Here is a 26,571-nt window from a genome sequence, read left to right as displayed (position 1 = left end):
CACTGACAGGACTGGACAAAGAGGATCAGAGCTAAACTAAGCCTTCTGATGACACGAGCTTGTCACTGTCACTTTACAGATGAAGATATATAGAGAGATGTGGGGTGATCTTGCTCAAAGTCACACAGCTAATAAGTGGCAAAGTCTAAGTCTGCTCCTCCCTCTGTCATGACGCCCCAGCTGGGATGCCCACAGGGTTCTCTCTTGCCTGCCTGAACAGTCCTTTCCCATCACTCATGACCCACCACAGGGTGTGACCCTAGCCTGCCTTTTAAGCATCTTTTCCCTCCAGTCTCTCAGGAACAAGGCTGCTCGGGCCACTGTATGACTTCCAGCTCCCCAAACACTCCGTGCTCAGGCTGGTCTTGCCTGTGCATCTGGCCCCCTGCTCAGAGGCTCTTCCTCCCCTGCAGGAGGACGTTTCCACTCTCCGCAGGGACAATCCCTCAGGGGAGCCCTCCTCTCGCCCTCAGCACGGCAGGTGTCCCAGGCCACATCCCGAGCTGCCCCATTAGGACTGCGGGTGCCCAGGTCTGCTAATCAGACCAGCAGCCTCAGAGCCAGGGATTATGCACGGGCCACCCTGTAAACCTACTGCCCGCCTCACAGCCCCCAGCCAGAAGCTCACCTGGAAGTCACAGCAAGTGCCCCACCCAATCCAGAAGCCTCTTCATTTGCCAGCATCGCTGATGACTGATTTCCAAACTTTGGTCAGTTTTGCACAAAACAGCAGCTTCAAATGTGAAGCAGGGGGTTTTCGCTTCTGCTCCCCATCCTTACTGGAAAAGTCAAGGGAAACCAAAAGGCCTTTTCTCAACACTTTTATGATGACACCCTCCCACCCACAATACTCATATGCTCAAGAGCTTTGGGTCCACGTGATTTTGTTTCCCTTGCGCTAAGTGGCTCAAAACACTGCAGGATTCCTTCTCTTTTGAGGGTATTTCTACTCAGTTTATTGGCTTTAATCTGTCTTCGTCTCTCTCTTGTGTCCCTAGCAGTTACCACTTCTTACTCCCTTCAGCAGCCTCCCTCCCAATATCTAGTCTAGGAAATCAGCTGTGATGAGGGGCCTGGCCGCAGTCACAGAAGTTGCAACTAAGGCACAGAGAGGCGACATAATTTGCCCAAGAAGATCAGCTTCAACCCCCAACACTGTGTGTCACGTCCCTCTGTTTACCTCTTATGCTAAGCAAGCTAACTTTTTGTAGATTATGGTTATAAACAGATGAGGTATCAAAATACATACAAGGACACACATAAACTCTAAGATGTTCATTAACTCCACTATTTTGTTACTATTTATTTTATTTCTACTAAAAAAATTAAGAACCTCTGCAGTCAGAATAGCAAAATGTTACAGGGCTTTAAATCCAGAATATAAAGGTGTTAAGTGTGTCATTACTCATACTTATTTGTATGTTCACAAGACAAAATTATTTTAAAGTCTCTCTCCCCTCCCCCTACTCACTACTGGCTCTCACCAGAGCTCCCAGACCACACATCTAACAGCCTTTCACTTTACCCACAGCTGAACTCATCAGATTTTCCCCAGAACTCCCTTTGCAGCTTTCCCTCCTCACAGCAAAGCAGGACCATCATTTACCTCATTAATCCACACAGAAACCTGGGCCTTACTCCATCCTACCTTCAGAGACAGCATTCATTCTTTCCTTTTTACCATCTTAACATGCCTTCAATCTGTTCGCTTTTACACACTGACCGTCCCACCGCTCAAGTGGAAGCCACCAACACTGCCCGCCTGGACTCATGAGTCTCCCAAGTGGCCCCACAGCCACTCTCCCCTACTTGAGACAAATGGGATTGTGTCACTCCCGCGCTTTTTGGACTCTTTTCAAACCCACTGTTCTTAGAAGAAACTCCCAGTTCTTCACGTGGTGAAGGCCTTTGCCATGAAACTGTCAGCTCAGGGAGGGCAGGACCCGCCCTCTCCCCTCGGCCCCACCCTCTGGCAGAGCATCAGCTTGGGAGGAGCTGCTGAGCTACACCAGCCTGTATTCTAAACCTAGTGTTGAGTTCTTAGCAAACTGCTTCACGTATCCATGCAAATCCAAGGTAGATTAGAAAGATTTTAGATGTTGAGCTAGACTATTGATTTGGGGATTTTGCACTAGCAACCTGCAAGGACATGTTCTAATGATTCTGTCTTCTTAAAACCACACCCAAATTTAAGGAGTATTTGTGGAATGTCTTTGGAGTAAAAGGGACTGTACTTTTACAGACTTTATGTTTTATAACATGAACAACCCGGACAGGGTCACAAATGGAACCGCCTCACAAGTGACAGAAGACAGGTGAGAGGCATATAGCAACAAGTCACAAAGATGGTAAGAGCAAAGTTGTTTCTCCAACCCCAGGAAAAATTCCTCAAAGAACCAGAAACTCTAAATATTGAAAGTAAAATACTATCATATAAAGAAATAAAATAAATAATCCGCTTCATCAGGGTTTCAAGATCTGACTCCAGAATTTTTATCATGCCATACTGAATCCTAGCACAGAAAAATCAGATGGACTAGTGGTGAGTAAGTTCCAGGAAAACTGCACTAATTCCTCCACTTGTAAAAAGACACACACTCAGCTGTTGAAGGTGAAAGTAAACCGCATTCAGGAGAAATTCGGAAGCTTCCAGGCTCCGCTTCTGGATGGCAAGGACATGGACAGCTTCAAATCGTGCTTCTAACTGAGTCACCGGCATTCTTACACTGCAGGGGGAAACGGAGGCTCTCAGTCAAGAGCAGAGATTTTCCTGTCGTGTCTCACAGGCCGAGCCTCGGGGACTCAGTGCCCTGCAGCAGCCCGGCCCCAGGCGAGGACCCGCAGCGTGGCCCCCCCAAGCAGGAGGGGCACTGTGCTTGAGAAAGCCCATCCCCGATGGGGGCAAGAGGGTCTGGTGGGGTTGAGTGAACGTATAAATGCCCACAGAAATATGCCTGCATTCATTCAAGTGATACAACCAACAGTAGCAGGCTTTTTAACAAAATTTCTATTGTCAGTGTTAATTTTACCATTCCTTTCCTCTTATCCCCTGCACTCTGAGACAGGCTTAGGCTCTCTCACACCTGCAGCTCTGATGCAACAGTTGTGAAGTTATTTTACTTTGCTGCAAGTGTCTTCGCTCCCCGTGTCGCTGTGACTGTCGTCTCTTAACACAGTCAGATGTCTTCCTGGATCTCTCCCTGAGTTCCTTGCTCCTGCTTCTCAGATCCTAAGATAAAGGGGAAGAGAAGACACATGACCAGAAAAGGCACTGTGGACTTGACCAAAGTCCTTAGTGACCCCCAGGTGAGTGTTGCCCATGCCTTACCTTCAATTCTCAAGTTTCTGTGCAGGGTGACATCCAGACAGGAGAGTGTCCTGGGACAATTAAAAGCTGTGTGGCTTGGGTGCAGGGACAGGTGCAGGAGCTGGTTGTGGAGCCGAGCCCCTCCATACCTCTGCTCCTCTCTCTTCAGAGGCCCTGCTGCCAAGCCCCCGGGCTCCCTGATCTTCTGTCCTTCTCTTTGACTCTACACCAAGCCCTTTTCCTCTTCCTTTATTCCCTGATTATCCCCAGCTGGAGTGATTTTTCAATCACAATATCTGAAAAAATTTCCTGCAGCTGAAAAAGAGGTCTCCGGATGTCAATGCCCATATGCTGGTTCCTGAAGAGAGCCCCTGGCTAGGGGGACTCTCACCAATACCCAAGGGGTATCAGGCATGTTGCAGGGTCGACCACCCCCAACAAGAGTTTGCTGTGACCCCAAGGCACACACAGCATCCCTGCTCACAGTACTGTAGTTGGCCCACTTATCCGTTATTAAGAAGCAAAAATAAAAAAAAATGGTAAGGTTTCTTACTAAAACTATTTATGAGGTGGAAAAAAATTGTAATACAAAAGAACAAATTTGACTCCATGTTAGATGTGTTCCTTTGGGTTTAAATCTGTGCCCAGTTTTCTAGTCTCAAACTTGCTAGCTCTGCACCTTTTGTAAAAGAATGTTGCCTTTAGCCTGAAATATCCAGAAGAGCCTATTCTCCGGGCTCTGATCTTTAAAGATGTTAGGTCTTCTGCACTTATGTAGAGATGGCAAGTTGCAAAATAGAGGATAACCTTTGTTTTTTTTTTGGAGGTTTTACAGGGGCACCATTATTTGACCCACATGGACAGCTACAAGAAGAAAGGATTCCAAGGACAAACAATTCTTACAGCAAGAAGTTTGCAGCAACCAACCACACCCCCGCCCCTTTTTAGTATAAAAGGAGACTGAATTCTGACTTGGGGAAGAGGGTTCACCAGGATAGCAGTATGCCATCTTCTGGGTCTGCCAGCTTTTCAAATAAAGTCACTATTGTTTGCTCTAACATCTCATCTCCTGATTTATTGGCCTGTCATTCAGCAAGCAGAACGAGTTTGGACTTGGTAACAAAATGACTGCATTGGAGGTACTATGTCTCCACTGTTTCCTCATTTCCAGTATGTCACAACCTATCAGTTTTATATGCTGTTTAACAACACAACCAAAAAACCTATCATAGGGAATTGATTCCACGGAAATAAAATTATTTCTACTCCTTCAAAACCTTTTTTCTTTTCTATTTTATTTTGTTTTGCTTATTGAAAAGGAAATAAAAGTGAAATCATTTTATTTCACGTATTTTTGTTATAGCTACATAATTTAAGTACTACAAAGAGATTTAAATTGTAATAAAAATTGATCACATATTAGTATACAGATATATGCACAATCAATGTGCATTAGGAAAGGAATGGATATTTACTAAAAAATCCACTGCACATACAGTCTTTTACAAGCATATCCTGTAATAAATGCTCTATGATCCAGGGGTCCCCCACCCCCATTCTCACTACCGAGTCCCTTAGTAATCAACTATCAAGGAACCAGCATAGAACCACGCGATCAGTATTTTAGGTATAAATGAGGGAATTAGCTCATTCAATTCTAAAACAAAAACCTTAGAATAAATACTGAACTTACTTACAGACAAAGAAAGTTGGACACAAAAATGTACAGTTTCTTCCCCAAGGTCACAAAGCTAATAACTGGTAAAGGCAAGCTTTGAGCTCATCTGCCTGATTCTAAAAACTAAGGTGGAAATCCCATTCGAGTGGGGAGGGTCCAGCAGCACAGCCTATCACCCTATCTTTGTTCAGATCTAGCCTTAGATAGCCTGAGACAGCACCCCATTCCTATGGAACTCGAGGGCAAATGATAACAATAAGGATTTTATATCCAGTAGTTTCTTAGGTCTCATTTAAATAAAGTGTCAGCAGGTCAGCAGAAAACTCTGGGAAATATGAGTGCATCCAGAGCTTTTTGCTGACTAGAAACTCAGTCTATCAAGACAGAGTGACCTTCCCATGAGAGGCCACATGGACATAAACTAAAGGCAGCTGAGCAATGAAAACTAACAAGACCCTGGAACTCAAGCAAGAAGGATCTCTGCCATCCCCCGCTCAGTTTCCTCTTCACGTGTGGACACGATGGCACAAGACCCAGGTTCTTGTCCAAGTTACACTATCATGGATTCTCACCCATAAAAAGTTACGACTCAATGCTGTCTTCAGTCCTTTCCAACTCAAATATGATGACACCAATATCTCAGCAGAATGTCTACGTCTCCAATTCCTCTCGTCTATTAGGAGAATATTTCTATGGGCACAAAGCAGAAATACAATTAAAAACACCATGCAGGAAGTCAGGTGAAAGTCTGCATAAGAGACTTTGCTCTCACGCTCAGTTAATGAAAACTCAGAAAAAGTGGTCCTTCTCCCTCAGGAAGTGGGTGGTAGGCTGGTTGTGTGTGTGTGTTTGTGTGCGTGTGCGCACGCGTGTGTGTAAATCATATACAATGAATTCTGGGATGTGTACAGATTTTTTTTATGTTACTGTCATTTCATGAGGATGAGGCAACCTTTAAAATAATTTGTATCTATTGTTCTCAGAGAATCTCAGGTTCTTTTGGTGGAGGAGGGGAAAGGGGAAAGGGAAGGAGGAAAGAAGTAAATGAAGCAAAGTAGTAAGAATACTGCTAGGGAAAGGCAAGACATTAATTTTGTTCCCACTTGCATCACACACAAATTAGGGACTGGCTTTCCCCCATGTCTTGTCAAGCACCGAGTTGCAGAAGAAGAGGCGACAGCCCATTTTTCACTGAGCTTGTGACTGTACGTGGCATCTTATAGACACAAATCATTTGCCCTGATCAAACACTCTAGCAGCAGGCTGTAATTCTCCTGTTTCGAGAGACAAGAAAACAGGAGTTCAAAGAGTGTATATAACTTGACAAAAGTCAGAGGACCAGTAAACTAAAGGGGACTAATTCAAACTCAGATCTGAATGCAGAGTCTGATCTTCCCACTCCCAGGGCTGGAAAATCCTTAACACACAGGCTCCCCAGCTCCCCTGCAGTGTTCCTGGCACCAAGCATTTCCCATGGCGATGGTCTCCAGTTCTCACAGACACAACCCTCTGTGCAGCCAATAACCTCCATCGGACCTTGATCATCTACCTGCCACGCCCAACAGACTTCACCATAATGGCAGGAAATCTGGCTTTCAAGTGCATACAAAGCCATCCCTGGTCTAAACGGGGCTCTTCTGTGGCTTCTCCAGCCTAAAGGCAGCCATGAAACTGCTCAGAGTTTGTACATGAGCCACACTACCTCTTTCTGTCTGTCTCCCCACCTATACTACTTAGCAATGACCATTTTGAGAATCTTGGAAACACATTTTTAAAAACAGAAAAGAAAGGATTCTGGAACAAGTACTTAATACTTACAATTTTAAATGACAAGTTACAAAGTGAGTATTTACAAACCGAATCTGCCTTCCTAGGTGTCAGTTTAAACAGTTAAAAAATATAATAGAAAAAATTCTCACTTACAAAATTAACAAAAACATCAATAGTCTGGAATAAACTCAAAATTAATGCCCATGTTCTACATGGAGAAAACTACAGGACAGTATGAGGGGTAAAGTAAGAGGTGTGAATGTAGAGACATCAACATATTCCATGGAAGAAAGCAGTTTTGTAAAGTTATAAGTTCTCCTAAAGATAATTCAAAACTTACTAAAAAATCCCATGAAAACTTACCTTAATTTTTTTTTAAAATTTGAACAAAGTATTTTAGAATTCTTCAGGAATAATAAAGACATAATACTAGCCAAGGAAATTAGGGATGGAAGAAAGAATCAAAAAATCGCACTGTCAGACATTAAATTTTTACAATATGTTAGATATAGCACTGGAGGAAGAAAGTAAGATTGACAGAAATAAACCATGAGCTCAAAAAGAGACTCTAGTGTATGTAAGTATATTGTACAGGTGGGATTTCAAATCAAAGAGCAAAGTATGAATTCAATAATTATCCTGGGATAATCAGAGAATCACCTGGAGAGAACAAATTCTATTCCAGTCATAATGACCACAAGAAAAATTACAGATAGTGATGTAAATGTTAAAAAGTACTAATAACAGCAAATACAACCCTTTGCTCATATAAATTCAACTTCTCCTCAGTATAACAAGTACCATTATCATCTCCATCTTAGAGATTAAAAAACCTACAGAAGAGATTTATATCATTATAAGAAAGTATTTCTAAGAATAATACCAAAGATAAAACCGAAAAGGAAGACATTTACTATCTTAAGAATATTTTGGGCCACAACAAAAATAAACCTACTGAACAAAATGAAAGGCAAGAAATGACAAGAAAAAGCTCTGTGATACATGTTGATGAAGACAAGGGGTTAATGTTCATAACACACATAGAGCTGTCACAAAGCAACATGAAGCTCCGTCACTTAAATGTGTGCAAAGGACAAAAGGGATCATTCACTTTTTAAAAGTCAGATGACTAATAAGTCAAAAATGCTCAATACCTCACTGGTCATCAAATGCAAACTAAAACATTGAAAAACCACTTTTGCTCATCATATTGGCAAATATTTTTAAAAGATATTCTAGCTTGTGTCCATCTGTGAGAGAACAAACTGTGAGCAAACTTTTTGGAGAACGACATGTCAACGGATATGTAAACTCTAAAAAACGTGTGTACACACAGACTGAACTCCACTTCTAGGAATCGTGTTGTTTAGAAAAAAAAATAGTTCAAAAAGAAGTACTCATCACAGCATTTACACAGCACTGTTTACAATGGTGGGAAGAAAAGCTGAAGTGAAATCATATCCAGCGATAGAGAATTGGTTACATAAGTTATTCTACATCTTTTCATTCCCCACTGGAGAAGGAATTTCTAGAGTCACTTGAAAGGAGCCTGTGATGTATGTAAATATCACATCCAGGGACTAAATTTCCAGAAGCCTTAAGTAAAGGAATACTCATACAAGATCACAGGAATGTTTGTACAAGTAAGATGCCAGTCAAACATCCTTTCTGACAATGCAAATTGGAGAAAAATTAAGTGTCCACCTTCAAGACAATGAAGTGGTAAATCACAGCGAGCTGTGGGCTCTGAGGGGGCCGGCGTTTCGGCGTGGTCCAGGGCCTTGTCCACAGCACTCTCCCACCAAAGGTGTCCTTGCACAAGAGACCATATCTGCACATCCGGAGACCCCTCCACTCTATCTGAAAGGATTGGATGAGTCTGGAGTGGGAGGACATCTATGATATAACCCTGAGTGAATAAAGCGAGCTGCCAAAAACACACAATATGGCCTTATTTTCAATAAAGCATATATACAGACACATACATACATACACACACATAGGCATAAAGGTCATGAAATATATATACCAAATTTTCAACAGCTTTTACTCTCAGGACAAAAGGGGAAGGGAGGTAGAGGCCTTTCATTACCACCGCAGCTCTCTTTTCAGTATTTCAGTTAAGTATACTTGGAATTTAAAAGTTTATTTAAGTCCAAAGTAAAATGGACAATGCCTCCACAAGACAGAATGCTATACTGGTCATCAAAAATCATGCCAGAGGAGATAGAATATTGTAGAAAAACATATAAAAAGCCGAATGGAAAATGGAGGTCTCCACACAGTAAACAGGCACAGAGTGCTCGCTGGTTTTTATGACAGAGGTATTACACATTGATGAAAAGAACAGAAAATAGATGTTAAAGTGTTAATTATTATGAGTAGTGGGACCAGGATAGACTCTTTTGCCCCTTTTTTCAGACTTATTATATTAAATACACATTATTTTTCATCTGAAAGAAGCATTTTTAGATGTCTAGTACCACACATTGGAGAAAATATATGACTACTGACAGAAATAAATAATTAGGAGACACAGCAGCAGCGTCACACAATGTAGAACGGGAGATCCTGATTAACACCGTTCAGTTACATAAGGACCCACAAAGTGAGAGCACCTGCTGTCACAGGGTGTGGCCCCCTTCTATTTGTCAGCGGTGTCTTCAGGGCTGAGTCAGTTCTGAGCACGGCCAGTGTCAGTGCTGGTGTCTGGATGGATGCCACTGGAGGTAGGGGCATCTGCAAGCCGAGAGGAAGAACAGAAATCTTCCTTTGCTTTTTCTGTCTTGTTTCTTTGTTACTTTAAAAGAGAGGCATAAATAAGTAAACTGTGTATCTTCCCTACTGAAATTTCATTAATGAAACCGTTTTAAAAGCCTTCAAAACAATATTCTGCCTATAACTGTCTTTTCAACAAAGCATCATATTTATTAAATGTTAATTTACTCAGTTAATTAACTCCCTGTGGAAACGTTCTATTAAAGAATATGAAATGCACTACGTAAAAGCACCACGACTGCAGTGACTACCTTAGCTGTCTTGACGGCAGTGCATTCAGCCCCCACCATCCCGTGGCACTGAGCTCCTGATGCTGCTAAGAGAGCACGCTGCCGCCTCAGATGGAGAGAAACTGTGAAAGCATTCCCTGAAATCTACAGCACTGAAAAAACATAACTGAGAAATCCCAGGCTCCTTGGAGGCTGTCATTTTCTGTTTCTGTCCAAACACCATCAATGAGCAGAACCACCCCATTCCCGAGCCATGGGAGTCAAGTAGGAAGGAGTTTTGGAGAAATTTCCAGGTATAGAATGTAACCTAGTATATGTAGAACTCTGACAAAATAAAAGATGAAATACTCTGATTTTGGAAGACACTCAAAATATTCTCCTAAGCCTTAGTAGCTGGAAAGGCTGGGCTTCTCCTAAGCCACTTATTTATTTCACAGCCAGTGAGCATCTCCCACAAACCCTGTCTCCCTGTGTCTGCTGGGAGCCTCAGGCACACTCTTGCTGTCAATCTTATAAGTCACAGGGCAGAGGCTTGTGTCTCACGCCTGCAACTCTCACACAGGCTTACCTTCTAGACTCACTGTCTGAACTTGGCCCCATTTTCTCACCTGTTTACTTGGTATCTGTTCTGTAGGCTGACTGAAGTACTTCTTGGAACAAATCAGAAGAATGAGTGGGTAAAGAAATGGACAGATGGACAGGTGAGAGATGGGCAGACAGACAGACTCCAAGAAAAGGGGAACAAAGAAAATTTCCTATGTAAAATCCTCTTCTAGTCAGGGAAGAAAACCACCATGGAGAAGTGTGAAGAGTCAGGTAGCTTAGGGCTGTTTTCTGGATTCCATGAAAAGTCACACCAAGAGATGAGAGGGTAGAACTATAAATAATAAAAGAAAAAAGCACACATGCTTGAAAAATATATCTACAATATGTACTTTCCAAAGAATAGATTCAAATCAGTAGAGCCCAATAACATAATCATTGGGTACTTACAGAACTGAGAATCCCATCTCCAAACCACAACGCATCCCTTCGGAGCAGAGAGTCAACACGGGGCAGTCATAAAACCGTCACCACAAAAGCTATGCGATCCTGCACTTACGAGGAACGAGCAGCTGTGCTCGGGCTGCCCACGCGCATCATTTACACCCCTCAGCACCTCTATGGGGGGGACGCCTAGCGAGCCCCGTCTCTGCAGGACAGAAAACCAGTCCTGGAGAGGCTAAGTCGACCTACCAGTTCTCCATCTCACAGGACTGGTCACTCCAGAGCAGGACTCGAACTCGGACCCACGTTTGAAACCACATTACTACCGTGCTTTGTGTGTTTTTTGTGTGTATAATACATTTGTTTCCAGCATGAAAGGATATTTAATAAATGTTCGGTTGTCTTGTCTATCTCATTAGCTCACAATCTTTATATTGTTGAATTGTACTCTTTTCCCCTGGAGAAAGGAACGGAACGAGCGGGGCTCAGAATGAGGTGGGGCTCCATTCTTTATCTGGTACCTCATCTCATCCAAGTCCCCAACCAGGGAGAAGGAGCAAATGTTCTCTTCATCTTTTAAAGAGGGGGCTCCATTGATGGTGACTTACTCAACTCTAAAACCAAGGCTGGGGGAAGGGCACACACAGCAACAAGAGCAGTATCACCTGTAGGAAGGCGGAAAGAGCTCAGGGGATGGCTCAGGGGGTCAGCCTGATTTAATTTCAATCGATAAAAGAATACCACACTCTAAAAATACTAGCATGCAATGGAATTGCTCTTTCTTGTCATCTAGCAAGTTTCCAAAGCCCATATGTAACATTATCGTGAACCAGTGAAAGGAAGAGTCCACAGACAGGGAAAATCAATGCCACAGGGAGGGTGAAAGCCAGGCTGGAGGAAAGGAAGAGAAAGGGCATAGTTAAGAAGAGGGGAAAGGCTGGGAAAAAGACATCAACACAAGGACTCTCAAGCATCATTCAACAATCATATTATCATTCATTCAAGAGAGAGTTACTGAGGTCCTATTTTGTGCAAGATTGTACAGAGAGCCAAACAATAGCGCAGCGTCCATGGTGGCAGGAAGGGGCGGGGCTCAAATACATTTCAAATACCGGTACCCGGCAGACTTTTCCTCAGTATAAAGGCAAAGAAAAAAAAAGTAAAATAATACTCTGTACACTAAAAGAATTGTTGAAAAAAATTAAAGAAGACCTAAATACCTGAACAGACACACCACGCACATTCCTGGATCAGAAGACAGCGCTCTTGGGATGGCAGTGCTCCCCAGAGCGATCCGTATACTCAACGTGGTCTCGATCACAATCCCAGCGGGCTCCTCTGCAGAAACTGACCAGCTGCTGCTGCAATTCATAAGGGAATTCGAGGGTCTCAGTAACCAAAACGTACTTGAAAAAGAAGAACAAGTTGTGAGGACTTGTAATTCTCAATTTCAAACCTTACAACTGTATCTCCAGGTGAGGTTAGAGGCCATTTTTAAGTTATTATCGTGTTTATCCTTATTTTCTAAATTCTCTACAATGAATATAACTGTTGCAATAAGAAAAATAAATAGTAAGATATCTTTTAAAACATGCACACCGATTCATTCATTGGGAAAAAATATATTTTTTTGGGAAAAAAATATTTTAACTATAAAGAGGTAAACAAATATCTAGTGAAAAAGGACTACTTAAAAACAAGAGTGCATTTACATTTTTCATAAATTGAAAACTGAAAAGTACCAACACATCACGTTTCTAAGGAGACCAATGCAACATATTAATAGTTATTTTCAAAAATTTTAATTGAAAAATGAAAACTCAAGAAAGGGAAAATCATGATTGACAGCCAACTGGAAACACATGGAGAGCAAAGGCCTAGAAATCACAGTTCCTTTAACTCTGCTACTAACTCAATAGGAGAGGAAATTCCTCACTGAGGGGAGAATGGAATCCCATGCATAAGACAGGATACACAGTACAAACTGCACTCGAATCGGGGGTGATTTTCTTAGAAGAATTCTAAAGTTACAAAATTGCTGAAAAACTATAAAAACACTGACAGTCAGATTAAAACACAGTCATATATATTATATAGAAACATACGAAGTCTGCTCCCATGTTGCATAGAAATACAAACATATTTGTTCACTTATGGGCACTGATTACTTTATCCCAGGTAGAAAATTTCAACTAAAACAAATAATCAATAATACACTCCTCTTGTCAAATCTAGTTGATAAGTTTACTCGGCTATGTGCCAAGGATAGATCTAAAATTAGTGAAAAAGATCTTTGTATGATTTCTTGAACTTTATCAAAATTCCAAGCTTAATTTTAAAATAGATCTGAGCAGTATTTCTATATGATCTTTTCCCTCATGAAATGAACAACACAGTCTGTTGTCAAAATTCTGTCCTTACAATGATTCACGAACACTTTATCTTAACAAAACTGCTGGACAGCAAGACACTATCCAGACACTGTGACAAAACAAATGTAACACAAGGAGACAGTGACCCTATTCTGGAGGGCTTATAATCTTTGCCAACACCGAGGTTTTTCTTTGATTGGTTTGATTGGTTAGAAAAATAAATCACTCAAGTACTTTCTTCTTTGAGCATTCTGTAAGTCATGACTTTCTTTTAAGTGTCATGAGCAGGAAAGACTTAAGCATGATTAGGTCAACTAGCAACAATCATCACTGGAGAGTGAGTAATAAAGAAGTAAATTAATAGCAATACTTCTGCCTACACGAGACCTAAAATAAATCCACACTGATCTCAGCAAGGAAAATGAGGAGATGAGGTCCCCAATGAGAAAACAAACTAACAAGAAATCAAAAAAGGAAAGACTTTTTCATTAACGAATCCAGGAAGGAGTGGAGCATGGTGGTGAAGAGCACAGTTGCTGGGGACAAACATGAGGGTCTGAACTCCCACAGTACTGAGTAGCTGTGACACTGATATATCAGTCAAATTCTCTGCATCTCAGTTTCCGATCCATAGACTGGGGACAACAACAGCACCCATCTCCTAGAACGGTCCTACGAACTAAGTTATTTTATATATAAAAGTTTAAATAAAATACCTCAGATTTTAAATAATACCCCAAAAGCACAAGGAACAAAGAAAACAGTGATAAATTCGAATTCATCGAAATGTAAAACTTTGCTTCAAAGGACACCATCCAGAAAGTGAAAAAACGACAGGAGAAAATTTTTTCAAATCATTTATCTGATTAGGAATTTGTATCTCCAAATAAAAAGAAACTCCTACAACTCAACCATAAAAAGGGAAATCAATTAAAAAGTGAATAAAGGATCTGAAAATATATTTTTCAAATAAAATATACAAATGGCCAATAAGCACAATGAAACGATGTTCAATAGCATTAGCTGTAAGGGAAATGAAGTCAAAACCACTAGGAGAAACTGCTTCACACTCACTACAATAGGTTATAGTACAAAAAAGAGTAACAAGCACTATTGAGGACACAGAGGAAGCGGAGCGTGCAGCCCTTGCTGGTGAGGACGTAACACAGGGTGGCCAATTTGGAAAACAGCCTGGCAGGTCCTCAGAGAGTTGAACATTTGGTTTCTGAATGACCCAGCAATTCTGCTGTCTGGGCACACACGTAAGAGAACTGAAAACAAATGTCCACATAAAAACTTCTACAGGAATATTCACGGCGACACTACTCATCACAGCCAAAAAGCAGAAACAACCCAAATGCCTATCACCTGATGAATGGGTAAACAGTGGGGCCCAGCCATCAGTGGAATAGTATTCAGCAATAGCAAAGCATAGAGTACTGACCCAGGCCACAACGTGGACAAACACTGTAAGCGTTTCTCAGTGTGAAAGAAGTCAGTCACAATAGACGGTTCCATTTACATGAAATGACTCGTTTTACATGAAATGTCCAGCACAGGCCAATCCACAGGGAGAGAATAGTGGCTGCCTGGGGCTGCGGGAGGATGGGGAAGATGGGAATGACTGCTTGTGCATACGGGGCTTCCTGTTGGGGGATGAAAATATTCTAAGGTTGACTGCGATGCACAATTCTGGGCATAGAGTAAAAACCGCTGTACATTTTACTGGGTGAATTGTATTAAAACTGTTAAGGACAAAAGCACCTCGGGCCAGTACCTTCAAATAGTAAATGCAAATTGCTAACTTTTATAAGAGGAAGAAGAAACTGCCCTGAGCATGAAAGCAGATCAGCAAATGTGGGTTAACTGAAATTGGACAAGAGCATTTCACTTGAAACAGTTGCTGAGTGTACACGAAATATTCAGAAATAGGAAAATCAGCTTGACATCATGAAGAAGCATTCTGCTTCAAATGCAGATCAAGGATTCGGCAAGCCCAGCTGCTACAAATGACCAGAGAAGTAACCTGGTTCTTAAAACAAGCACCAGAGCCAACAAGGAAATGGTGATAAGGAAAGCAGGCAGCCGAAAATCAGGAACAGTTAGCTACAAATAATTTCTCCACTGAAAATTCAAAAATAAAATGAAAGTGATGCAATGCTGTGCTGGTCTCACGTGAATGGGCTTCCTCCGGTTCTTGACAGCTATGTAACCCCGAATGAGAGACTCAGGAGAATCAGCATGGCTCCTGGGTGTCCCCAAGTGACTGCCCACCAGCACGCTGACCACCATCACATCTGCCAGGGTTGAACTGCAGAGAAGAGACCAACCTCTAAAAGGCACAGGAAATGTTGACAAAGGAAGAAAAGGCTGCGGTCAGTCCTGGGACAGAGGCCTTGAGCGCAGAGGCCAGAAGGCTGCAGGTGAACTGGAGTGGCCCTGGGGCAGGAAGGGACCACGGAGGAGCATATCTCAATTCTCTTCTCTCTCTCCCTCTGGTAGGAGAGATAAAGCCTGCATCCTTCTCACCCAGAACTGTGGGTTCTGGCTGGCAGAAATCTTACCTACAGGGAATGAATTACTCAAGACTCTGTGGAAAAAGTCAAGAAAGCGAGAGGGAGTAGGGAGCCAACTCCACGAGCCTCTCAAATCCTCCCATATTTACTGTGTATAATCAAAGGAAAAAGTCCTTAAGAGTTGTGTGATAGTAAGCAGGAACTTGGGGAAAGACGGGATGAGACAGAGGTTGTAGAATCCATCATGTGTACAAAGGCTTAGTGTATCTTTAGGGAAGTAATGGGGTGAGGGGAACAAGATACATTCTTTAGATATGTTCATTACAAAGCAGACCACCAGACAAGCTAGGTCCTTATTTTGGGGATAAGAGAATATCTAACAGCACACAAGCCCAGCATTTATAGCTGAGGGCCTGGGTCATTGCTTTGCAATGAGCAGAGTGCTATCTAAAACCTCAACTATGCAAGCAAAGCATTGTCTCTGCTTTTTAAGGCAAGGAGACAGGAGTGAGGATGCACAGGCACTTGCTTGCAAAGCAGTTACTAAGCATAGTTTTTCTTCTTAAAGTTGACAGGTGGCTGGGGTCTGTTACAATTTGTTAATCCAATCATGGGCTCCCACATGGAACCATTATGGAGGATACCCTAGGGTGACAAATCCTGGCTCTGGGCCTTTTCCTGCCAGCTTCGGCCACTCTAGCAGGGTCTAGGCACATCCTTGAATAACGATCCTACAGAACCACCCACACTCTTAACTCCTGGTACATGAAACTTAATTTTAGCTCTACACAACTTAACGTAGAAAAGTTTCAGAAATAAAAGATATTATATTCATTTTATATCTCATCATAGGACTGATTTTTCTGATTGCTCTAAGCTGCTACTTCTTGGTAAAGCACCTAATTCTGCAGGTGAATTCAGTACTTTCTTTGGGCATAATTAGCCAGTTTGGTCTCGCTAACTTCTATTGGTCAAATACCGATACACTTAATTGATTTCATTTTTCATCAATTTCAGCTGGGAGTAGAGGGAGTGTCACTTTGTTCCTTAGCCCACCCTGAACTCTTTATCATCAGCAATTCAGGCCTCCGGAAAACCAAAAAAAAAAAAAAAAAAAAAAAAAGAAAAGCATTTGTTTCCCTTCTACACTTTCAACAAACCCAACAGGATACATCAGTCTGGAGAAAGAATTCAACACAAATGTTAAAACAAAAATGTATAAACCTGAAGCAACTCCATCTCCGAATCATGATACACAATGACATGAGAGTAAGTGTGTCAGGCTCAAAGCATGGGTGAGCCTGACCACCTGATTTCTATTCTTCAAAGGAAGGAAGGATTTCCTATTTTTTATTATCACTCTGTCATTGTTTCTGATTAAGCCAAAAACTAGTTTATGAAATAATTAAGCACTGCAATAACAGGTCTTTGTTGTATCAATTACAGAATGCATTCAGAGGGGTTAGGAAAACCCACCTGTGTAAAAAATGCAAAATTTCTTCCCCTGTGAAGAACACATATACAAAATGCAACACAGAATTCAAACACTTGTGGAGAGGAACAAAAGCCACAGAAACAAAGCAAAGTCATTACTATGAGTCAATTCAAAATTCACTGGACAATCATGTCCAATGCATTCAATGAAATGTTAAAGGCAAACTGCAAACCATTCACTTAATGATCTGCAGGCTAGAGGAAGAATTTCTCTCTTTAACAGACAACAGTAATCAATAGGGTACCCCATCACACAAAGACAAAAGAACAATCAGGTTTTAAACAGTTCTGATAAATCAGCATGTTCTAAAGATCAAAATCCAGAAATTTAAACATTCATTCACACCACAATGAAACAAGCACTTAAAAAAACCAAAAAACCCAAAGAAACTAAGCACGTAGATTATGTACCTGGATCAATGAGAACTTCATGTACCGCTGGAAGAAAGAGCAGGCTACAGCCTTTTACTTGAAAAATAAAACTACTTTTAAAGATAACTGCTAAAACACATTTCATCATTCATGTTGCCTTGAAAAATCTGAGCCAATTGTATCTGATTAGAAAAGCAATTCTGAGTAATAGTATGTTACAATTCAGTGCCAGTTTGCTTTAGAAGAAAAGAGAAAAGAAAAGCTACTGTTTCTCATAACCTGGACAAAGTTTGAAGTGCCTCCCTGCCTCTATCTCCTCCCATTTTCTAAGCTCATGCTTCCCAACCCTTCTGAAACAAGTATGAGAACGACTTATTCTCACCAATATGCCAAATGACAAAAGAATATCAATTTATTTGTGTAAATATATGCCTACATCTTAAACTGGAAGAGAAATATATCAGAAGTCTATATGGAACTTCTTTCTACCTTCCTGAAATCACACACACAATCGTTCACAGAGACACAGACATATTCCCCCTGGATTACTGGGCACTTCACAAGCTTAGGAATTCAAACTTCTAGAAGATAACTTTGTAGTTAGTTTAAAATACAAAACTGTCAGCTTTTGAAAGCCTTGATCATCTGCTAACCCATCCAAATATCAAAGAGACCCAATTAGCCTTCTCTGTAGAATGTAATTTCCCATGATGGCAAAACAGACCCAAAGAAGTGCTGGATCCAAGTCTCATGTTTATCACTAGCTATGATCGTTTTTAAGCACATTAACAGATTCAGAAAGGTATGTCCCAGCAACATTTATTCTTATTGAAATACCATACATGTTCTATTGCCTATACAGAAACTAGGTCCCATGATGGTGTTTAAGAGCTATCTTGTGTATTGCAATATTTATTTTTAAGTGCAGACAAGGAAGGTGGGTGTTACTAATTTGTAGAGCACCTGCTTAGCATGCACAATGTCCTGGCTTCAGTCCCCAGTACCTCCAAAAAAATAAACACAAATAAGTACATATTTAAAACTAAGAGTAAAGTTATAAAAAAAAATGCAGACTAAAAACCACTGCAATCTAGGAGCCACAATTACAATAAAAAACCAAGTGTTTCTATCAAATATTGAATATAAGCCAATCACAGAGACAACCACAAATCACACCTGACCACCATCACGTGTGATTCTCAGCAACCCTACTAAGAAGACACGGATGAGAAACCAGGCGCTGCGGATGAGGGGACGGAGTTCGGAGGAGCCGGGGACGCTGACCGTCCTGCTCCCCTTGACACCACGTCAGCCCAGGGCAAGTGCTGACAGGGCTGCACTGAGGGGACACCCAGCTGCACGGAAGTTTGGGGCACTGGGGAGTCCCAGAAAACACTAAAAATTGTTCAGTGAAAAACCAGCTCAAATATATTACACTGTGCCCCATCTTCTAAATACGGAACATGACTGAGACCTTTTTGATGCCTCCGTGTCCTTTCTGCCATCATCAGTTACTTGCCCTCTCAGCGCGACCAGTGATGAACTGGACCCCTTATGAAGTGCACTCAGATGGCAGAGCTTTTAAAGCTGTTTTATGACATTTGTAAGACTCTGTCTGTGCCTCACACAGGCAGTCACCCATCACTTCTCACCGGTGTGGTTGTACCACCTGAAATCACTCCTTTCTGCTTTTTAAAATCCCTTCATCTAATCCAGACTTTTCAACAGCAAAGAAGCAGCTCAACCACAGACAGTGGACAGCTTTTCACCAAATTACTCGAACAGCCCATCGGACTACCTGGAAGCCCTTTACATCTATTAAACCCACTTCCAGGTACTTCATCATTTTCTGTTTGATGGACTTGGCCTCTGACTGGCCTACTCAAAGAGCTCCCAGCCTCACATCCGGGGGTGAGAGAGGACCCTGCAGTTGGGAGAAATCAGTGAGGAAGCCGGACATCCTCCAGTCAGGTCTGCACGGCTAGAAGTGCCACAACATGCTAAGAAATTATACCGTCATTACCCCTGGGCTCCCATGGACTGGTTTCACATTAACCAAACTCATGAGACACTGATGCAACAAAACCAGAAATTTAACTTTTTAATGCAACAAAAGACGTGAAACTATGAACCAGACTGAAATATCAAAGTTTAACCATGAGTACATGTTCTCCTCCACGGCCCAATCACGGGCAGGCAGTCACATGGCAAGCGTGGACAGAAGCAGAGCAGGAAGGGTTTCTAGATTAACTCAATGGGCTAAATTTCTTTTATACCAACAGATCTACTGCCTGGAAAACAATTAACGCCAATCACGGTGAACTCTTCATGGATAGTGGCCAAGACACGACTGTGAGCACCTGTATAATTCTACTTTCTCTGCCTTTTCTGGGCTAACTGATGCAAAGACGTACAGAAATCCAGGGATGCAGATATATCTAAGCACACAAAGCCCATTCTGGGAGCCTCAAAACCAGACAGCCAGGGTTAAAATCCCATCTCTGCCACTTACTTGTTCTGTGACCTTGGCCAACTTACCCTCTGTGTGCCTCAATTTCCACACTATAAAACTGGGATAACAATCAAACCTTCCTTACTTGCTTGTTGAGAAGATTGAAGGATTCATTTCTGTAAAACTCTCAGAAAAGAATGTAGCACATCTTTGGTGCTCAACAAATGTGAACTAAATATTGCAGTGGTTTACAAGTCTCCTTTCTAATCATCTTCTGTGTTTCCTGGCTAGACTAAGTCCCCAAGGAAAACCTTATTTCTCCTTTTATAAACTCTTGGGGAGCAACCTTCTGTTCCATCCCACCACCTGTTTAAACTGAGGGAGGGGATGTCTCCTCCCCACTCCTCTGGGCCATGGAGAGTGCTTCTCCCTTCACACCCCTGGCACCTGGCCCACAGCTAGCCCTCCTCACACTAACAGAGTGAGGTGTGAGTCCGGGGAGACAAGCAGGGCATGTGAAATCCTTCCTTTCCCTCCAGTGTTGGCCACCCTTGGGAAGCACCCGGGATGCTTAGCTCCATGGCAGGACAGCCCTGTGCATGATGGGGCAGATTCTCTCAAGGGAAGGCTCACTGTGACACAGAGCTACCTAGGACAGGGTGAGTCTCTATTTCTGGGACACAGTATCATGACACTCATTTACCCACAGCCCTGAAGTTCATGGAGAACATGGCTTCATCAGTAACAAAGAAGACATTTTTCGCCTGCCTACTCTTTTGTGTCATCTGTCAGTTGGCTGCTGGACACAACATGTGTATAACTATTGGATCCCCTTAGGCCCCAACATATATGAAGTAACAAAAAATTCTGTGGCTTAACGTTGGTTCAGGGCGACTGTGTAGCAGTTCTGACTCTGCTGATGCTAAATTATGGGCACAGGAACTATGGAACCTACTCAAATATCTTTCATCATAAAACCAGCTTTTCTAATTTTCCTGTTTATCAGTAATTGCCAAAGACTGTAAAATGATGGCTTCACACCAAACAGCAGCTAAAGTTTATGAGCCCTCTTGACATACCCACTGCGGTAAACACTTTACATAATTTCTAATTCTCACAATTTTACAAAGCAGATATGAGCATCCCGATCTCACAGACGAGGGAAAAACTCAGAACGAACTGACTCAGGCTCACGTAGCTCAGTGGCAGCGCGTGCAAGCAAACCCAAGTCAAAACACTACACCCCTTCCTATATGTACCAAATCTCCTACCAACAATTAACACACAGTGGCAGGGTCAATACTCAGGGAACTCAACACACTTTTTAGCTTTAAGTTGCTCCAGAGGCTGCTTCTAGCTGTTTTATAAAATTCCGGCTCACTGGTTTCTAACACTGGAAGAAAAGTCCGATTTTACCACTGTTTGCACAGCACGTCTGAAATGTTCACAGAGAGATGACAGAATTAAACTAAGATATAAGCAGAATAATTTTTCCAGGTAGACAGACATAATGGACATTGTGCTATCCTGCAGCACTAAGCAAAGGAATCAAAACAAAATAACGTTGTTTAAGCCTTCTTTTACAAACAGGAATATTAAGACTGTAAGAAGGTGCAACAGCGCCACCTATGGCTAAAAAGGCCTTCCAGGTTGCCGGGAAAGATGCAACACAAAAATTGCCTGCAGGAACAGAAACGAGAATCATATAACTAAAAACTTATGTAGCACATACTGCACTTCGCTTCGGGGAAGGGAGGGGTATTCAGTATTTAATGTGACATTGCTAATACTCCTGAATATAAACAAAAGACACAGGCTCATGGAAACTCATCTTAGAAGAGGAAAGAATCCAGTCCAGCCACTTCATTTTACAGGAGGGGAGAACGAGATCTGGGATCTGTCCTCCTGGCATCGGCAGCAAAGCACTCCTAGGCCTCATGTCTTGCACTGTAGCAAAAACCAACAGACCTGTACTAGGCCTATATTCATAAAAGTCCCGTCTGTATTTTTCCAACAGTAGGTAATCTAAGTATCTTGCAAAATACTTCTCAAAGAGCCAGGAAATCATACAAGTGTATTGAAATACAAAAACATTTATTTGCACATTAAAACAGCATGAGCTTTATTCTATTAAAGTAAGTGACATGTCAAATCAACGTTTTGATATTTTAAAACCTATTAAGAGTGCAGAAAAATAAATCAAAATTTTCTTTAATCACAAAAGAGAGAAGCTTATTCCCTGAAAATGATCAATGTGGATTTTTCTAAACTTAATGCTTCTGGTCAGATTCCTACGAATTTAAATATCTGAGTAGATGGTTACAAGGCAACATGAATTATGAGTTGTAACAATACACATTCTGTGTAAATAATCTTCAAGGCTGTCTGCTTAAGGCGATTTTACTAGGCCCTGTCTCACTAGAATGATACAGATTTCATTAAAACTTCATACTGCACACACACACAAATCCCTCAATCCTTGTTAATTTAAGCCATATTCATATATTCATGTATATCCATATTGAATATGCATCAGAAACAAGCCACCCTCTTTAGTATTCAGACTTGATCCTTCTAAACTATCTGTCATTGTGATAGCATAGTTTTACTAAGCAGCTCTTGGGTGCTTTGTATATAAGGCATCTACCTCTCACAGTCAGACAAGGTAAACGGCATCACTCAAATTTCACAAATGAGGAAATATACTTGAGCCATGAAAACAACTTACATATTCATCATCAGGAAAGAAAAGAGTAAAGATTTTACTTACAATATTCACTGACAAACTTTTCCTCCATACTAAGACTACATAAAACCAATTCAGTCTTTGTAAGTTTTTCTGTCAATAAGCACCACTAGAGAAAAACAAGCAACATCATTAGCAATGGTTGGACTTTCAAAGCCCACTCCTATTTTGCATTATAATCATTTTTAATGTTTTGTTTTCAGTGTTTACAGAGCACGAAAATAAAAATATATAAATTTTTTAAGTCATTACCTGAGAATGCAACATTTGTGAAAATGTACAATTTTTTTTTACATTTTTATTGATTCATAATCATTTTACAGTGTTGTGTCAAATTCCAGTGTTCAGTACAATTTTTCAGTCATACATGGACATATACACACTCATTGTCACATTTTTTCTCTGTGATTTATCATAACATTTTGTGTATATTTCCCTGTGCTATACAGTGTAATCTTGTTTATCTGTTCTACAATTTTGAAATCCCAGTCTATCCCTTCCCACCCTCTACCCCGTCCCCCCCCCCCCCGGTAACCACAAGTCTGTATTTTCTGTCCATGAGTCTATTTCTGTCCTGTATTTATGCTTTGTTTTTGTTTGTTTGTTTTTGTTTTTTAGATTCCACATATGAGCGATCTCATATGGTATTTTTCTTTCTCTTTCTGGCTTACTTCACTTAGAATGACATTCTCTAGGAGCATCCATGTTGCTGCAAATGGCACTATGTTGTTGGTTTTTATGGCTGAGTAGTATTCCATTGTATAAATATACCACATCTTCTTTATCCAGTCACCTGTTGATGGACATTTAGGTTGTTTCCATGTTTTGGCTATTGTAAATAGTGCTGCTATGAACATTGGAGTGCAGGTGTCATCCTGAAGTAGATTTCCTTCTGGGTACAAGCCCAGGAGTGGGATTAATTTCAGCTTTGATTTCCTCATTGATCCATTGTTTTTTCAATAACATATTGTTTAATCTCCATGCTTTTCTTTTTTTCTCCTTTGTTTCTCTGTTGTTGATTTCCAGTTCCATGGCATTGTGGTCAGTAAAGATGCTTGAGATAATTTCTATCTTCTTAAATTTGTTGAGGTTTCTTTTGTGTCCAAGTACATGATCGATCCTGGAAAATGTTCCATGTGCACTTGAAAAGAATGTATATTCTATTTTTGGGGGGTGTAAAGCTCTGAAAATATCCACCAAATCTAGTTTTCTATTGTAGTATTTAATTTCTCTGTTGCCTTGTTTATTTTCTGTCTGGAAGATCTGTCTAGTGATGTTAATGCAGTGTTAAAATCTCCAACTATGATTGTATTCCCATCAATATCCCCCTTTATCTCTGTTAGTAATTCTTGTATGTACTTAGGTGCTCCTATATTGGGTGCATATATATTAACGAGTGTAATATCTTCATCTTGTATCACTCCTTTAATCATTATAAAATGTCCTTCTTTATCTTTCTTTATGGCCTTTGTTTTAAAGTCTATTTTGTCTGAAATCAGTACTGCAACACCTGCTTTTTTGGCTTTTCCATTTGCATGGAATATCCTTTTCCATCCTTTCACTCTCAATCTATATGTGTCCTTCTCCCTAAAGTGGGTCTCTTGTATGCAGCATATTGAAGGTTCTTGCTTTATTATCCACTCTGCCACTCTATGTCTATTGACTGGAGCATTTAGTCCATTAACATTTACAGTAATTAATGATAGATGTGTGTTTATTGCCATTTTGAACTTATCTTTGCAGTTGAATTGGTATATCCTCTTTGTTCCTTTCTTCTTCCTTTTGTGGTTTGGTAATTTTCCTTTGTATTATCATGGATTTTATTTAATTTTTGTGACTCCCTTGTAAATTTTTGATTTGTGGTTACCCTTTTTTGTAAATCTATTAACCTATACCCATTTTTAATAAACTGATAATAACATGATCTCAAACCCATCCTACTGTTAAAAAAATTTAAAAAAGAAAGAAAAAAATTCTATATTTCCCTGCCTCCCTCTCCCACTCTCAGTGATTTGTATGTCTTCTTTTATAATTTCATGTTTTCTTTATTTGTAATTCATGAGTTATCACCTTTCCAGTTGTATGTTTCTCATTTCTGTAGCATCCTGCTGCTTTTCTATTTAGAATAGCCCTTTCAATATTTCTTTTAGCATGGGTTTAGTGTTGCTAAACTCCTGTAGCTTTTTTTTGTCTGTGAAACTCTTTATTTCTCCTTCTATCCTAAAGGATAGCCTTGCTGGATAAAGTATCCTAGGCTGCATCTTTTTTTCATTCAGGGCTTTGAATATATCTTGCCACTCCCTTCTGGCCTGTAGTGTTTGTGTAGAGAAATCAGCTGAGAGCCTTATGGGGGTTCCCTTGTAGTTCACTCTTTGCTTTTCTCTTGCTGCCTTTAGAATCATTTCTTTATCCTTGACTCTGGCCATCTTGATTATGATATGTCTTGGTGTGGGTCTATTTGGGTTCTTCCTGTTTGGGACCCTCTGAGCTTCCTGTACTTGTATATCTGATTCCTTCTTTAAGTTTGGGAAGTTTTCAGTCATGATTTCTTCAAAAACCTTTTCAATTCCCTTTGATCCTTCTTCCCCTTCTGGGACCCCTATTATGTGAATATTGGGACACTTTATATTATCCCATAGGTCCCTTATGCTATTATCATTATTTTTTATTTGCTTATCTTGTAGTTCTTCTGAATGGGTGCTTTCTGTTGCCCTGTCTTCTAGATCACTAATTCGTTCCTCTGCATTAACTAGTCGGTTTTGCACAGCTGTTAGATCATTCCTCATCTCTGTCATTGAGTTTTCCCATTTTGCTTGGCTCTTCTTTATAGCTTCAATTTCATTTTTGACATATTTTATTTCTCTAAGCATTATTTTAATTCCTTCAGCAATTTGATCACTCCTTTTTTGAAATCTTGATCTAGTAGGCTATCGATGTCTATTTCATTGAGCTTTCTTTCAGGGGATTCCTCTTGTTCTTTTAATTGGGAAAGGTTTCTCTGCTTCTTCATCTTGCTCATACCTCTCTGGCACTGTGGTTTATGGAGTATCAGTTGTCTATTTTGGATCTTAAGGATTTTATCTATCTAATGCCTATTTAGGAATAGAACTTAGGAAAAAAAAGAAAAAAGAAAAAAGAAAAAAGAGAAAAGAATAAGAGAGAGAGAGAAAGATTTTTAAAAGAAGGGAGAAAGAGGGTTTGAAAACAATGTATAATGAATAATAGAAGAGCGGGTTGAAGCAGAGTATTAATCGGGTGGAGACGTCCTTTTAAAACCCTTAAAAAAAATAAAGGGGGTGGGGAGATGAATATATGTGTTTGAAGCCTGTGTCTAATCAATAACAGGACATCAAAACCCAAGAGAAATAGAAATGAATTAAGAAGTAAAAATTAAAAGAGTAATTGAAAATAGAACAGGTAAAAACAGATTAAAACAAAACAAAACAAAAACAAAAACAGAAAACAAAAAAACAAAACAAAGCAAAACCAAAACCAAAAAAAAAAAAAAGGGGGTTGTCGGTGTTCTCCTGGAGTCTGTGTGCTTTTAATGTGATGTCCTTCTGTCTTCATCCTGTTTTGGAAGCTCAGCTTGTTTTCATAGGCCCTCCGTTGGCGCCCTCTTCTGTGCTGCTCCCAGCACCTGTCGGCAAGCAGATCGCGCCTTCTCCTAACACGGGGTCAGATGCAGCTCTCCTCTGCTGCGGGCGGGCGGGTCACTGCCCCTCCGGATGCTGCAGTCAGATGTTGCAGACTGGCCAGGCAGGAGGGCGGGTCGTGCCCCCTCCCAGCACCTCGGTCAGGGGTTGTGTTCCTGCCCGACAGGCGGGGGGCCGCTCTCCCCCTTCCTGCGCCGCCGGTAGCTCCGCTGC

At 41.0% G+C, this 26,571-nt stretch overlaps 1 protein-coding gene across 1 annotated transcript in view; it reads right to left on the bottom strand.

Moving 5' to 3' along the window:
• The window catches only part of LOC107035128 (uncharacterized), an 82,967-nt gene that overhangs the window by 44,174 nt on the left and 12,222 nt on the right, over positions 1-26,571 (bottom strand). Inside the window, exon 3 of the mRNA XM_072945935.1 lies at positions 11,971-12,111. Within this exon, the coding sequence (XP_072802036.1) occupies positions 11,971-12,111 (141 nt within the window). The remainder of the gene's footprint in view (positions 1-11,970; positions 12,112-26,571) is intronic.

This window comes from Vicugna pacos, chromosome 21 (assembly GCF_048564905.1).
Source record: "Vicugna pacos chromosome 21, VicPac4, whole genome shotgun sequence".
In the NCBI taxonomy this organism is placed as follows: Eukaryota; Metazoa; Chordata; class Mammalia; order Artiodactyla; family Camelidae; genus Vicugna; species Vicugna pacos.
This window is presented reverse-complemented; position numbering and strand designations above follow the sequence as displayed.